General features: G+C 38.3%; 1 protein-coding gene across 5 annotated transcripts in view; it reads left to right on the top strand.

Annotated features, from left to right (window-relative positions):
* chd4b (chromodomain helicase DNA binding protein 4b) overlaps positions 1–10,488 on the top strand; it is a 30,328-nt gene extending 19,840 nt beyond the window's left edge. For 4 of the 5 annotated variants that reach the window (XM_007550144.2, XM_007550142.2, XM_007550143.2 and 1 more), the window contains exons 30-40: positions 195–328; positions 1,449–1,593; positions 1,693–1,849; positions 2,147–2,232; positions 2,310–2,544; positions 3,723–3,779; positions 4,476–4,646; positions 4,722–4,830; positions 5,816–5,948; positions 6,038–6,233; positions 9,404–10,488. In XM_007550144.2, coding sequence (XP_007550206.1) covers positions 195–328; positions 1,449–1,593; positions 1,693–1,849; positions 2,147–2,232; positions 2,310–2,544; positions 3,723–3,779; positions 4,476–4,646; positions 4,722–4,830; positions 5,816–5,948; positions 6,038–6,233; positions 9,404–9,606 — 1,626 coding nt within the window. In that variant the 3' untranslated portion in view covers positions 9,607–10,488. Of the gene's footprint in view, positions 1–194; positions 329–1,448; positions 1,594–1,692; positions 1,850–2,146; positions 2,233–2,309; positions 2,545–3,722; positions 3,780–4,473; positions 4,647–4,721; positions 4,831–5,815; positions 5,949–6,037; positions 6,234–9,403 lie in introns of those variants that run through there. The other variant, XR_001661828.1, reaches the window with a different exon arrangement.
* The last annotated feature ends 4,021 nt before the right edge of the window (positions 10,489–14,509 follow it).

The following is a 14,509-nucleotide window of genomic DNA, read 5'->3' as shown; positions in this document are numbered from 1 at the left end:
ATTACAGTTTATTAAAAACACAGTTTATGATTAGTGAAACTTATACTGTTTTGTGAAAATAACAAAAAAGCCATTCTTAGTTATTTTAAAAAACAAAATCTTGAACCTTGTGAACCCAATGTCACGTACTGACTTATATTGTGAGTTGAATTTACAATTTTTATTTTATTTTGACCTCTTTAATTGCCTGTCAGGTGCTGGGCTTCAACGCACGGCAGAGGAAAGCGTTCCTGAATGCAGTGATGCGTTATGGGATGCCTCCTCAGGATGCCTTCACCAACCAGTGGCTGGTCCGGGACCTGCGAGGGAAATCTGAGAAGGAATTTAAGTAAGTTTGTTTGGTTCTGTTCAGGCTCTGAAAACAATCATAAAACTTAGACCTGCAGTTTGTAACTTTCATAAAAATATGGTTCATCCATATTTGTTAAAATAACTGTCACTATGTCTGCATTCACACTGCATTCTGAAGTGACCCAATTTAGATTTTTTATTTTTTATTTTTTGCCATGGTCGATGCAACTTGTATGTGACATTCAGTGTGAACTGAAAGTGTCCTGCATGCACAGTAGATGGCGCAATAACGTCACGTGGTCAGTTTCGCCAACCGCCATAAGAAAGTAGAAGAAGAAGTGCTCAGTGTTTGTGGAAGTAAACATGGATACTAACGGTGGAGCGTAGCTTACAATTTTTAAGTTGTTGTCTGACCGGAGTCAGAACTTCAACAACTTAATCCTCGTTATTATCCTCCATGGTTGTTGTTTTTCTTCCCGCTTGCGACTATCAGGGCGCAGAATAATGACGTTTATCGAGTGTCAATGAATGTTGAGTTCAGGCCTGGTCGTTAGGATTCAGGTCACATTTGAGAAGAATGAATACGTGTCAGATATCCAAGAGTCGCATTTGAAAAGAATCTGACTTGTGTTGTTCAGATTGTCATAAAAAGATCAGATACAGGTCGCATTACGTCGAAAAAAATCAGAATTGTCACTTCATGCTTCAGTGTGAACGCTGCCTAAATTAGCAGTTTATTATAAAAAATGAGCTCTTCTTTCTTCTCCCAGTGCGGTCTGCTAAAACGCACTGGTCCTGATCAAAACAACCAATCACAGCCAGGAGGAGGGCCTTAGTGCTGTCAATCAAGTGTGTGTACTTCCTGCTCAATGTTCTCATGGTGGAGCAACAACTTACCCTTACAGGAAAACTGTTTATCTGCCGACACTGGTGGTTATGCTAACCAGCCTTAGCACTGATGACAGACTACGCTGTGATGAATCGGCTGTAACATAGCGGCGATTAAAGGGGTGGATAACTACCATTAGTATTTAAAATGAAAAATCCTAATCAGCACTTGCAAAATAACCATATTAGAGAATATATGAATCTGAATAATGCAGAAATCTGCATCTGCTTCTAGTCTTCACTGCTGTTTACACTTTGACCTCCTCCAGGGCTTATGTGTCTCTGTTTATGCGACATCTTTGTGAGCCGGGAGCCGATGGAGCAGAAACCTTCGCAGATGGTGTCCCACGTGAGGGTCTGTCGAGGCAGCACGTGCTCACTCGCATCGGGGTGATGTCACTTATAAGGAAAAAAGTATGCTTCACACAGATACGATCGCGCCTCCAGGCCAGGCTGTCTGCGGCTTAAAGGAGAGACAGACTCCCTGGCTGACTTGTGGTTCTGGCTGAACAGGTTCAGGAGTTTGAACATGTGAACGGTCAGTGGTCGATGCCCTGGATGGCAGAGCTGGAGGAAAATAAAAGAGCGGCAGCTTTGGCTGCAGGTGAAGACCCGAAAACCCCGTCCACTGGGACGCCTGCAGACACACAGCCCAACACTCCCATTCCAGGTAAACACACACTGCCTGCTTGTTTTGATGAGATTTACTTCTCTGTTTCTGCAGTAAATATGTTTTACACTCAGCTTATTTTGTTCTAACACATCTGTAATAAGTGTCATTTCCCTTAGTTTTAGCATTTCATAAAGCCTTAATTAAATTTATACCTTTTTCACTGAAAGATGGTTTTATCTCAAAGAGCTGGCGCCCTCTTGTGGCAGTAGTCATAATAAAGCTTAATATGAATGATGCTGTTTATTGTTAAATATTTAAAATACATGATGTGTTGACTTATTTTCTGATTTCCAGAGGATTTATCTAAATCAGAGGACAAGGATGAGATTAAAAAAGAAGGAGAAGAAAGCAAAGTGACTAAAAAGGGAGACGACCCTGAGGTATGAATTATTTTGTACTCAAATCAGCAGTTTAGTTGACATAACAATAATTTTATCTGTTTTTTATTTTCAACCAGATTATTGAAATCCCAGATGAATCAGAAAAATCCCCTGCCTCTGAAAAGAAAGACGAGCTGGGAGCAGAGAGGAGGGTGAAAGACGAAGGCGATGAAGGGAAGGAGAAAGATGGTGAGAACACGAGCAAAGAGAAAGAAGAGAAGAGCAAGGCTGCAGCCGAGAAAGAGGCCTCTGCTAACAACAAGAGCGACAGTTCAGACAGCAGGATGGACTCCGAGGAGGACAGGTCAAAAGGTCAGGATGTAAAAAATCAGTTCAAACTTGTGTTTAAAGAATAATCTATTATGTTATTGTTGTTATTATGGCATTATCCGCATCAGTAGCAACATTATTATTGTTGTTACCTGTGGGGATATTGTAAGCTTATCATTGGATGTATTGCATTAATCAAGAGTCTGACTTAAGTTATCCTGCTGTATTACTCATAAATATGAAAAGATCATAACTGTGATGTTGCTGATGGGTTTTAATAAGTTTCTACTTCCACCCGCACCTTTGCATGTTTACTATTTATCACACTACTCTGTCATTTTATTTACAATTTATAACATTTACTTAACTTAGAAAATACGAAAGTCTTTTAAAGTTAAAAAAAATACTGTTTACTCACAGATATGAGACATTATTCCACATAGCCCAGGTCCCCCTTGAAAATGAGATCTGGATCTCAATGGGGTTTACCTGGTTAAATAAAGGAATAAAAAAAAATTATACCAGTAATTCAGTTCAAAACTTGCATAAACTCATTAAACAAATCATGCACACATTTCAAGCAATCACATTTGTTAATTTTAATGATTATGGCTTATAGCTAAAGTAAAATGTCAGACTTCTACTCAGCTCCTTTTGCATAATTTACTTCATCAAGGTGGCATGAAGATCAATGTTATGGTATTCAATTATTAGAATTATTATATAATTTACACGATCAATGCTTTGGGCAAACCCTTAGATAAATTGGAGAAGATTTGATTTTCATGTTTATTATTTCTGAGATAACTCAGCTTTTCAGTAAGCTTCCCCTTAGACAGTGTGGGGAGCTTCTTACCTGTTACACTGACCCCTGCTTGAACTAAGTCATTATTTATCAATGCACACTGTTCCTGGAATAATACTGTATTTGTTATTTCAAGTTCAGTTCAAAAAGCTGCATTTTAGCAGATCCATGTAAATGAACGGGAAGTACCTGCTTTCTCCAGCTCACGCTGCAGGTTTCATAAACAAAAGTATTCAAATCGGAGGATTTCAACAACTTCAGGCTCGACAGTTTGTATTTATAATATATCAAACTCGGAGCAGAAATGCACAATTGCAACAACACAAGAGTGTTCACCGTAACTGTGTCCTCATGTCGCTCTTGTGACTTCCTCTTTTACTTTTTAAGCTTCTCGTTCTGCTTCTGTTAATTTTAGCTGAAGACAGCAAAGATGAGAAGATGGACACTACGTCTCCAGCAGAGGACAAAAAAGGTTTGGACACAAATATTCACCACTGCTGTTAACTTTATCTTTATTTCTGTTTATTTTACATTATTTTACTTTGCCTACTGTCCCACTAACATACACAGAATGTTCTCCTTAACTTTCAAAGCTTTTATTGTGAAAGTTTGGTGGACATACACCTACACTGGTGGGCGACGCCCACAACAACCATGTGATTCGTGTAAACATACCAGAGGTTTCTTAAATTAAAAATGCAATCAATCTGGAGGACATGATGGATTCCAGCTTATGTCTCTGCATCGCTATAGTTCTGTGTTTTGTTGTTAAGGGTTAATAGTCTCAGATTGTCTTTTGTCATCCCGTCTGCATGGGTCATTGCCTGGGTGGTTGTGTGGAGGCTTTTGACAAAATAGAGAAGATGGACATAATACTGTTTTGGCAGTTCTGCCAAGTACAAGCAGAACCTCGACTACAATAGTTCTAGTCTAATAAATCTGAGCTGGTCAGCCGAGGTGGAAGCTGGAGTCTTAACTCTTGTGTTTTATGGACAATAAAACATTCATGCCTTTGCACAGGAATGATGTGAATTATTGGGGACACCAGTTCAACCAAAAATAAAAAAAATATATATATTTTCTTGTTTTGTTTTTCTTTGTATTTGCAACCAAATGTGTTGCCTATCTTGATCCTGAAGAGTACTGATGGGTTCTTTACACTTTGTAGAGCAAAAAGAGGAGAAAGACGGGATGAAAACAGACGATTCTGGAAAACTGCAGAATGGCGAGAACGGCAAAGAGGGAGCAACAGCTGCATCTGCGGTTAACATCAGTGAGGAGAAGAAGAAAGCCTCCAAGCAGAGGTTCATGTTCAACATCGCAGACGGTGGTTTCACAGGTGGACGCACTTTCCTTCCTCTTTTTTTTTTCTGTTTCCTGCCTGTCTCTTTGACCTTTCTGCCCTTCTTCCCAGAGCTTCACTCCCTGTGGCAGAATGAAGAGAGGGCCGCCACCGTCACCAAGAAGACTTATGAGATTTGGCACCGTCGCCATGACTACTGGCTGTTGGCTGGGATCATACAGTATCCTTTAAAAACATTTATTAGCAAAACAGTTTTTATGGGTGATTGCTGGCATTTTAAAAACCTAATTCTTGTCTTAATGGTGACCTGTTGTGCTTCAATAAACAGGTTAGAAGAAATATTATGTTAAGGTTTTTGCACAAAGTCATTCTTAGATGACGAGATTCGAGTCTGGTCAGTTTTACCTATTTTGAGCCCCTGTCAGACTGAACTGTTTTAAAGTCTCTGTCACTTTAAATCCAAATAAGCTGCTGCTGGCCACGCCCCCCAACTCAACGTTAACACTCCCACGTGAAAATGGCTGCAAATAAATGCTCAATCAATAAAGTCTATTCTATTCTATTCTATTCTATTCTATTCTATTCTATTCTATTCTATTCTATTCTATTCTAGTTATACAACCGTGCATCTTTGAAAAGCAGAAATGGAGCCTCCTGCACAACCAACAAGAATGCAGGAAGTGATATCTGAATGATGAATCAACAACGAAACACTTGTTTTTCCAGCAGCCATTGTACAGCGAATACAGCGGTAAATCCAGCTGACCAAACTTGCTGGAGCTCTACTAGTGTTGCTAGGTAACAGTACAGTGTGACTCAACAATCGGGAGGTTTTTGAACTGGCTTGTTTTCCAGACACTAAAAAGCATTATTTCCAAAGACAGCTGGCTGTTTTTATTATTATTATTATTATTATTATTATTATTATTATTATATTTTTAAGTGCTTGAGCTGTTTTTAAGAGTATTTGAGACTCAAATGAAAAAACAAAAATGTGCAAAATGTGAGTTTTGCGTAATACTTCCCCTTTAAATAATTATACTAAACATGTAATTAAGAAAAGTTTTATTTGAACATTTATAGGAGGTAATAGTTATCCATTTTATTTGGGTTCAGAGATGGTCCTTAAAAGTCACATAAAATGTCTTTGCTCCAGAAACTACAGCGTTGTTGCTGTTGCGTTGCCCTTGACTCTCATGTCACAGACACGGCTACGCTCGATGGCAGGATGTGCAGAACGATGTGAGGTTTGCCATCATCAACGAGCCCTTCAAAGGGGAAATGAGCAGAGGGAACTTCCTGGAGATCAAGAACAAGTTTCTGGCCCGGAGGTTCAAGGTGAAACAAACTTTCTAAGTAACTGCAAAGAGTTCAGGCCTGCTTGAGTCACGCCTCACTGAGTGTTTCTGGTTTGTTTTCTCCTAAAGCTGCTGGAGCAGGCGTTGGTGATCGAGGAGCAGCTGCGCAGGGCGGCCTACCTGAACATGACGGAGGACCCGGCTCACCCATCCATGGCCCTCAACACTCGCTTCAGCGAGGTGGAGTGTCTGGCAGAGTCCCATCAGCACCTCAGCAAAGAGTCCATGTCTGGAAACAAGCCTGCCAATGCAGTGCTGCATAAAGGTGAATAGGGTGCATAGAACACATATGTGTTTCCTGTTCAGACATCCTCACATCATTCTGTGAAAGCTTTTATTCTATTTGAGAGAAAAGAAAGAAGTGAAGATAAATAAATTTGTTAAAACCTTAAATAGGTGCTGCTTTGATGCTTCAGTTTTTCTCCAGAGGAGGCAAAAGGCTTTCAGTAAAGAAAATCTCAATGTGAACAGAACAAATAGGCATAAAAATGTATGAAGACACAGTATGGATTAGGTGAAAAATATCAATACTGACCAAAAACAAGCACGCAAGCTCGGGTTTTATTAGGATCATTAAAAATAAATGATGTAAACAAGATTAGAGCAAAAGTAGAAGTGTTGAATATAAACAAGAAACGCATCCAAAAATCTTTGTTGTTTCTTTAGAACAGTGGTTTTTTAAAAATCGCTTTTAATGTGTAATATTTTACTGATTTATTATTATTGTCGTTTTTAATCTTTATTATTGTACAGCGTTTATAAATCAAATGTGTTACTATTATTTTTACTGGAAGCCAGATCTCCGTTTCATCCATCATTTGTACCTGCTTGTTCTCGCAAGGATGCTGAGGTGTTGGTGTTTCTCTCCAGCGATCATTAGAAAACACAGACATACAAGACAATCACACACACCGATACCTGTAAGGGCAAAAACATTATTACATACAAAACATTTATGTAGTAATACATGCTTTGTATGAATAATTGTATTACATACATATGTATGATTGTATTACATACATACAAAACATGTTTTTAATCATGTTTTTGGACTTTTGGAGGAAGCTGGAATACCTGGAGAAGTCCCACAAATGCAAAACATGGAAAATCAATGCAGAAAGACCCCATGCTGCTTGTCGCAAGCTAATCTATCAATCAATAAAGTTTATTTGTGCAGCACATTTCAGTAATAAGCCAGTTCAAAGTGATTCACACAATGAAAACAGATAAACATCATAAAGTGTAAAATAATCCAGTCTATCAAAACCAGTTTTTAGATTTTGAAAAAAAAAATAATTATATTGGTGTTTTTCCATCAATATGATTAGTTTCACAAAGAACAAACTGTATTTTTTTTTTTAGTGAAGCAAAGACTGCCCAGTTCAGTTTCAACTAGCTTAAGTAATTTAAATTTTGAATTTGAATGTATCAAAATAGAGAAAAAATGTTTTTAAATTTCTGTTTCAGATGACATTGTTTTAATTTTCTGTGTTTATTCGTGGGAAAATGAAAAAACTTACAGGTAAAATTCACAGGTGTGCAATCACTAGCTTCACATCTTATCACCTTTAGATTTAATTCTTTTTTTTTTGTAAAGGAATCTAATCAGCTTGTTGGAAAAAACGAGTCGTTTAAATGTGTCAAACTTGTTTTTTCATGTTTCTTTTATCTTCACTTCCATTCATTAAATACTTCTGAACAGAGATACAGGAAGCTGTCCATTCAGTACGGCTTAATTTGCACGCCGTCGACGCCAGAAAGGCTCTGCAGGTAGACACAAAATGACTTCTGCTGTAGTGAAAGACGGTACTAATTTAATGAAATGCAACAATGCAGAGGCGTGAAAAGAGAGAAGAGGAGGTTGCATGTGATAATAATTTTCATTACTGACAAATGTCACCCTAAATGTCAGAATGCAAAGAAGAATCCTCTTTGATACTGACCTTTATTTCTATCAAGTAAACTGTTTACAGAAATGTGTGTGCAGATGTGTAAGTCACATGCTGCAAAGCAAAAAGAAAAAAGGAAATAACTATCCTGCTCTGTTTTGTAGATTTTGGTCAGTTACAAATTAATATTAGGGTGTGTCTGTTGTCACAATGATCTCATGTAACAAAACGTGGGTAGATGTAATTACCAACTTCCCCATTCTGTGTGGCTGCATTGCAGAAATTATGATAATACATTTGCATCATGTTCACTGTAAATATTTTTTTTAAAAAAGGAACCCTTTTAAATGCCAGAAAACACTGATGCACTTTCAGATTTGATGGCAGTAAAACGATAAAGGATGGAGCGTGACAACAGCGTCAGAGTTTCTGAAGCAGAAACTGAAACACTGACAAGTCCAGGTCTCACCTCAATTCACGGCTGTACAACATATCAGAACGTTTTGGCTGTAGATTATTATTTTGTAAATTTCTGTCATGATACAGATATTAAAGTTAAGTCATAGTGCTCTTAAAAAGCCTTAAGTTTGAGTTGGTGAAATCTGCAGAAACATTGTAGCAATGACGACAACAAAAAACCAAAATGTCACCAAGTATTTTTGCCTAGTTTCTACTTTCTTGTGCAAATATCTTACTTCACTTTGAATAAGACAAAATTAACTCACACAATTAGCTTTTTAACAAGATATATTCTAATAGTATTTAATAAAATTGATTTAAAAAATTGTTCTAGTTCCACTGGCAGGTTATTTTATTTAAGACAGTGAAAAATGTCTTGTTATAAGTGAAATTAGTTTTTGATTTAAACTTTCTGAGAAGTGAAAAGTCTAAAGAGTTTTCCAGCTTGTCAGGGTTTAGATAAAATATGTTTAAATAGTAATAACTGATAAGCAAATCTCAGGGCAGTTTACAACACTTCAAAAATACTAAATCTTTATCGAGTTTATTTAGAATGTTTCAGTAACAAGGCAGTTCAAAGTGCTTTATATCATAAAAACACAAAAATAAAAAGTCAGAAAATCATAGAAACCAGTAACTAGTAATAAGACAAAACTAACTTACAACTAACTTTATCAGGATATAGGAGATTGTTTCAAGTCAGTAATTCTTTAATATTGACTAATAAGTACCTGTTCCCTTGGCAGATTATTTCACTTATAACGAGATATTTTTCCCATATTATAAGTGAAATAATCTGCCAGTGGAGCTTGTACTTTTTCATCAACATTAAGGAGGTACTGACTTAAAACAAGCTCTTGTTTCGTTTAGAAAAGCTACTTATAGGTTTTGTCTTATTTGTACAGAAACTAGACAAAAATACTTTGTAAGATTTTGTGTTTTTGCAGTGTAGCTTGGTTGTTTTATGAAATGGCATTATGCCCATGAAAAATAGATAATACCCCCTATATGCATCTGTTTATTTTGTTCTTGTTAGTTTTGTTATTTGTGATAATAAGCCGTCACTGTTGCTCTGCTTCGTCTCCAGTCCTCAAACAGCTGGAGGAGCTGCTGAGCGACATGAAGGCCGACGTCACTCGTCTGCCAGCCACCATCGCCAGGATACCCCCCGTGGCCGTGCGGCTGCAAATGTCCGAGAGGAACATCCTGAGCCGCCTGGCCAGCAGGGGGCCCGACGTCACGGCCCAGAACCAGTCCCAGACCTCACAGCAAATGCAGGTGCCGCGCTGACCAATCCCATCGCACCTTTTTTCCATCTCGCTCACTGACTGAGGCTAGTCACGCTCACCTCACCTCCATGTAGCAGATGTCGTTTATTTTACCCACCTTGTACAGCACAGTCAGGTCAGTCGTTGCTCTGCACCTATGGACAGCAGCCGGAGTTTATAGAAGGACTGGAAATGTAGATAAACGACGTGAAGCTAAATTCAAGCATTTTTCCTTCTGGGATCACCTGAGCACTGACATGCAGGCAGCGCCTGTCCCGACAGCAGCCTTCAGCGCGTGTAATATATATGTGTGTGTCATTAAACCGATCATGTTTGAGGCGTCCCGGTTCTCTGTATTAACTTTTAGGTCGCGGCGGGATTTTACTGCGTCACTTTCACCTGTAGGACCTTGTGAAACTCCCGGCGTTTTTGTTAGAAGCCGCCATGTTGTCTCTGAGTCGGTACCGGTACGTTTGATGGGTGTAAGTGTGTTTCAGGCGGGGCGGGTTACCGTGCGTCTCTACTGCAGAATGCCTCGCCGCCGATGCGTCAGGTCTGTTACCTCCTCTCCTTTCCGTCCTCCCAGCTGGCCCATCAGGTGAGCTGAACTGGGACCAGCTCTTTGTGCACACACCACAACCAGAACCATTACATTCCTAACAGAACCACAGATTTACTCAACTGAGAATTTTGCTCAAATGCTAAAAAAATAAAATAAAATAAAACCATCTCCACTTGCTTTTTGGTACATTGGACAGTTTTTGGGAAAGATAACAAGATTTTGAGTTTATTTAATTTTTCTTATTGTCTGTTGTTATGTTTTACCTTATAAAATATTGTTACAACCTTGTTGTTTTTATTGTCGCTGTTTGTTTTTATGACCTACAATAAAAAGTCAAATGTTTCTCATTCCTTCTATTCTTTCATTTCTTTAATCAAATCTGTACGTGATAAAATGTCTCAATTTTTTACAAAATAAAGTAACTTTTGTGCTTTTGTAGGAGACAAATTATAAGAAAAAACTTTACATTTCTTGTCAGGTATTTATACCTGTATAGCATCGACTCCGCACTGAGAATGAGCATCATCCTAAAGGTCTTTATGTTTTGCATCTATTTTTAATAATTAATATTTATATCCCACAATCATTTCTCATATGTTGCAACACAAGAATTGAGTGTATTTTGCTCTTCAGCTGGAAGTATTTTGTACGTCTCTACCAGATTTGCACATCTAGAGACAGAACTCTGCCCATTTTTTATTGCAAAATGCCTCAACCTTATTCATAATTCTCTAAACTACCGGAAATTATAATTATAAACGTATGACTTTTATGTCCTAAGTTCATGCGTCATAATTCTGCACCATAAAAAGCCAGATGCTGTAATTTTACTAGGCTTTCATGGTACTTTAACTGGACCATTTTAACACACAAAGGTTATGTTCACACAGCAGGTAAATGCCTTCTTTTGCCCATATGTGACATATACCCAACATTTTCACTGCAGTCTGAACGGCCCAATTCTGATCTTTTCACCCTAAAAAATCTGATCTGTGCCACTTCCATATGTGGAAATAAACTGGTTTTCAATTTGAATGGATATTACTCATTTTATATGACTTTTATGTTATTGAAAAGACAGGTGCTATAAATCAGGGTGTAAACAATGACTGAAAATTATAATTATGAACTTATGAAAAAAGTTTGTTACTGCATCAAATCACAATCCCACCACTCTTGGCTCTGTCTACAATCCAAACACTTCTCTACAGAAGTTGCTCTGAATTCTCCGCAAAAGGTCATTGCCATTAGTTGTGCTTTCTTTTTATTAACTTCCCTCTTGTTGTCGGCTCCCCTTGCTGAGTAAACTTTAAAATAGATCCACAAACATCTTTTATTCAAATGTGTAATAATTTCCATTATTACTCCCATAAACAAAGCGCTGCTGTGTGACGTCTGTGTTCTTCTGGTCTGGCTTTGGGGATGTAAACTGTTCACACAGAAGTCTGAGTGCGGTTGGGTTTAGTTAGTGTTATGAATTACTTCTCTGAAGTTTAAACTTCAGAAGAGTTTAAACTTCTTCTGTTCCTACTGAAGAAGAAAAATCCCCACCATGGCTGGACAATAAATCAATAACAATATATATCACGATAGGCACGTGATCATTATCAAGAGACGATATATCTGGCAGCCTAACCAACATGAACCTTTCCATGTGACGTCACGCTCTCTAGAACTCCGCCCACTTCGCCATGACGGACGTTAAAACAACTAACGCGCTCTTTTAAAGCTAGTCTTAAAATCGGATATCTGTAATCTAATATTGCTTCTATTCCGTTGATTTCTCCTTAATATGGTCATAGCATGCTGCGCGGTCGGTTGCATAAACGGACAAGAATGCGAACCAAATTTTTCATTTTACTTTATAACTTTTAATGAAAAAAGATGGCGGCGATGGATAGCAGCGGTGAAATTGCAGATTTGCGGCAAACACTTTTTAGAAGGTAAGAAAACTAACGTTTTTAAACTTACATTACAAGTAAGTATGATTAGGAAGACATCAAAAATCGCATTATGTAGAAGGTACGCTTATAATCATTAGTAACCATGGAGACAATGCAGCACCGTCATGTAGCCTAGCATTATGTATGTTAGCATCTCGTCTTTTGTGCGTTTTCTTGTTGCTCCAGTGTGAGGGGAAACACTGTTTATGACAGTGATATAAATCATGTGGTGTGAATCCAGGCAAAGTCGCTAATTTGATCAACACGTCAGGAGGGAGGAGGTATGGGTTAGTTTCTAAGCTAACTACCGCCGTCTTCGAGCCCTAACCAGGTGTGGTCAGAGGAAAAGCATATATATATATATATATATATATATATATAAAACCCTGACCATCCTCTTCATGAGACTGTCTTGGGGAAACAGAGTGTCTTTAGTCAGAGGCTTTTTTGAATTCACTATATTACAAGATATCTTTTCTGCCAACATCCACCACTATCTACAACAACTCTTTGAAGGATTTGAATTAACATGAATTACAACATTTAATTTTCCTTTGGGATCAATAAAGTATTTCTGACTTTGAATTCAGTGAGTGGCACCAACTAAATCAGTCGTTCTTTGGTTACCTAGCAACAACTTGTAGAGTCACTTGTGGTTACCTAGTAACAATCTCTGGAGTAACTTGCGGATTAGGAGTTAAAGGTTTCATTACTGTCTCATAACTGCTTAAAAATAAAAATAAACAGCGTGGAGTGAAAACTATGGATAAAACAGGAAAGGAAACAAACAGTTTGGTCATATTTGACATATTTAAAACAAAAAACTTATCAATAATTAACAATATTGGCAGATATGATAATCGTGACATCTCCACAGGAGGATGCTGCCACCACCGTGTCTCACAGTGAGGATGGCCTGAGTAGCAGTTTCTCTCCTGACAGCATTTTGAGCGAAGGCCTAAAGGTTTAACTTTAGTGTCATCGTCTTCTAGAGGCTTGCTGGACTATTTATGGCTGCACCTAACCGATGGCTTCCTTTTTGACGCTCTTCTTTAAAGGTCAGACTTGTGGAGGGAACAACAACTGGTTGCCCCGTCAACAGATTCTCTCCTTTTGTTTGCTTTTCTGGTTGATGCTTAGCCTGTCAGTTTGGGTGTTTGGGTATATTTGTAGCTGAGCAGCTCTCTTGTTTATGTTTCATCCCTGACCTGTCTGCGGTGTTCTTTGGTCTTCGTGATGCTTTTTGTTCACCGATGTTCTCTAACAAACCTCTGAGGCCTTCAAAGATCAGCTGGGTTTGATCATGTGTAGCAAAGGACGAATCTGCAGCCCCAAAAAATACTTTTTTCTGTTTGTCTTATAATCAGTATTGATTTTACTGAGTTATAATTGGAGTAATCAGTTACTACTTGAGTTCTGATAGTTTTTTTTTTTATCTTAAATGAAAAATGTAAATATTCTTGTACAAAATATTTAATTACAGCTCTGAATGTGTTATTTCAGAAAATTACCTTTTTTTTTAGAGTCTGTATACTCCAGTTAACAATTCATCCATCCATTTTCTTTACACTCTTGTCCCTCAGTGGGGTCCGGAGGGTTGCTGGTGTGCATCTCCAGCTAACGTTCCGGGCAAGAGGTGGGGGTCACCCTGGACAGGTTGCCAGTCTGTTGCAGGGCAACACAGAGACAAACAACCATGCACACACACCTAGGGACAATTTAGAGAAACCAATTAACCAGACAGTCATGTTTTTGGACTGTGAGAGGAAACCAGAGTACCCGGAGAAAACCCAGGTATGCACAGGGAGAACATGCAAACTCCATGCAGAAAGACCGGGGCTGGGAATTGAACCCAGAACCTTGTTGCTGCAAGGCAACATATCTACCAACTGCACCACTGTGCAGCCCAATTAACAATTTGATTACTAAATTAGTTGACTTTTAGTTTAATAATCGACTCATCACAGTTAATACAATTAATCGCTTCATTTGCACAAGATTTTAATTAGATGTACCAGAATAAAAAATGCAAATGCACTCAACACTTTTTTCACTTTTCCTCACAAATATGTACTACTCTCTTTCAGTCTATTTAAAAAAATGTCAGTAAATCAGCAGTTTGTGTGAACTGGCTTTTCAAATCTTCTTTTTGGTCAATTTTTTCCTACAATTTGATGTCCTGTCTCGTCTATCTGATAATGATATTATGTTCTTTTATTTGAACGCTGAGCGTGAGGAGCTCTCTTATCGTTTGCATGCAGGCCTCGAAAGACGGGGCAAAATTTACATGGAGGCAAATGTAGATCCAGGGTGGTGATAAAAGCCGGACCGCTCTTCCTCGTGGAGCCGGTTGTGAGCGGAGGGTCAGGGGCGAAGCGGGCAGGAAAAGACACATTTTCCTCCTGCAGATAGTGAAATAA

This window comes from Poecilia formosa, unplaced genomic scaffold (assembly GCF_000485575.1).
Source record: "Poecilia formosa unplaced genomic scaffold, Poecilia_formosa-5.1.2 Scaffold34, whole genome shotgun sequence".
NCBI classification, from domain to species: Eukaryota; Metazoa; Chordata; class Actinopteri; order Cyprinodontiformes; family Poeciliidae; genus Poecilia; species Poecilia formosa.
Note: the sequence above shows the minus strand (reverse complement) of the source record. Positions and strands in the feature narration are given on the sequence as shown.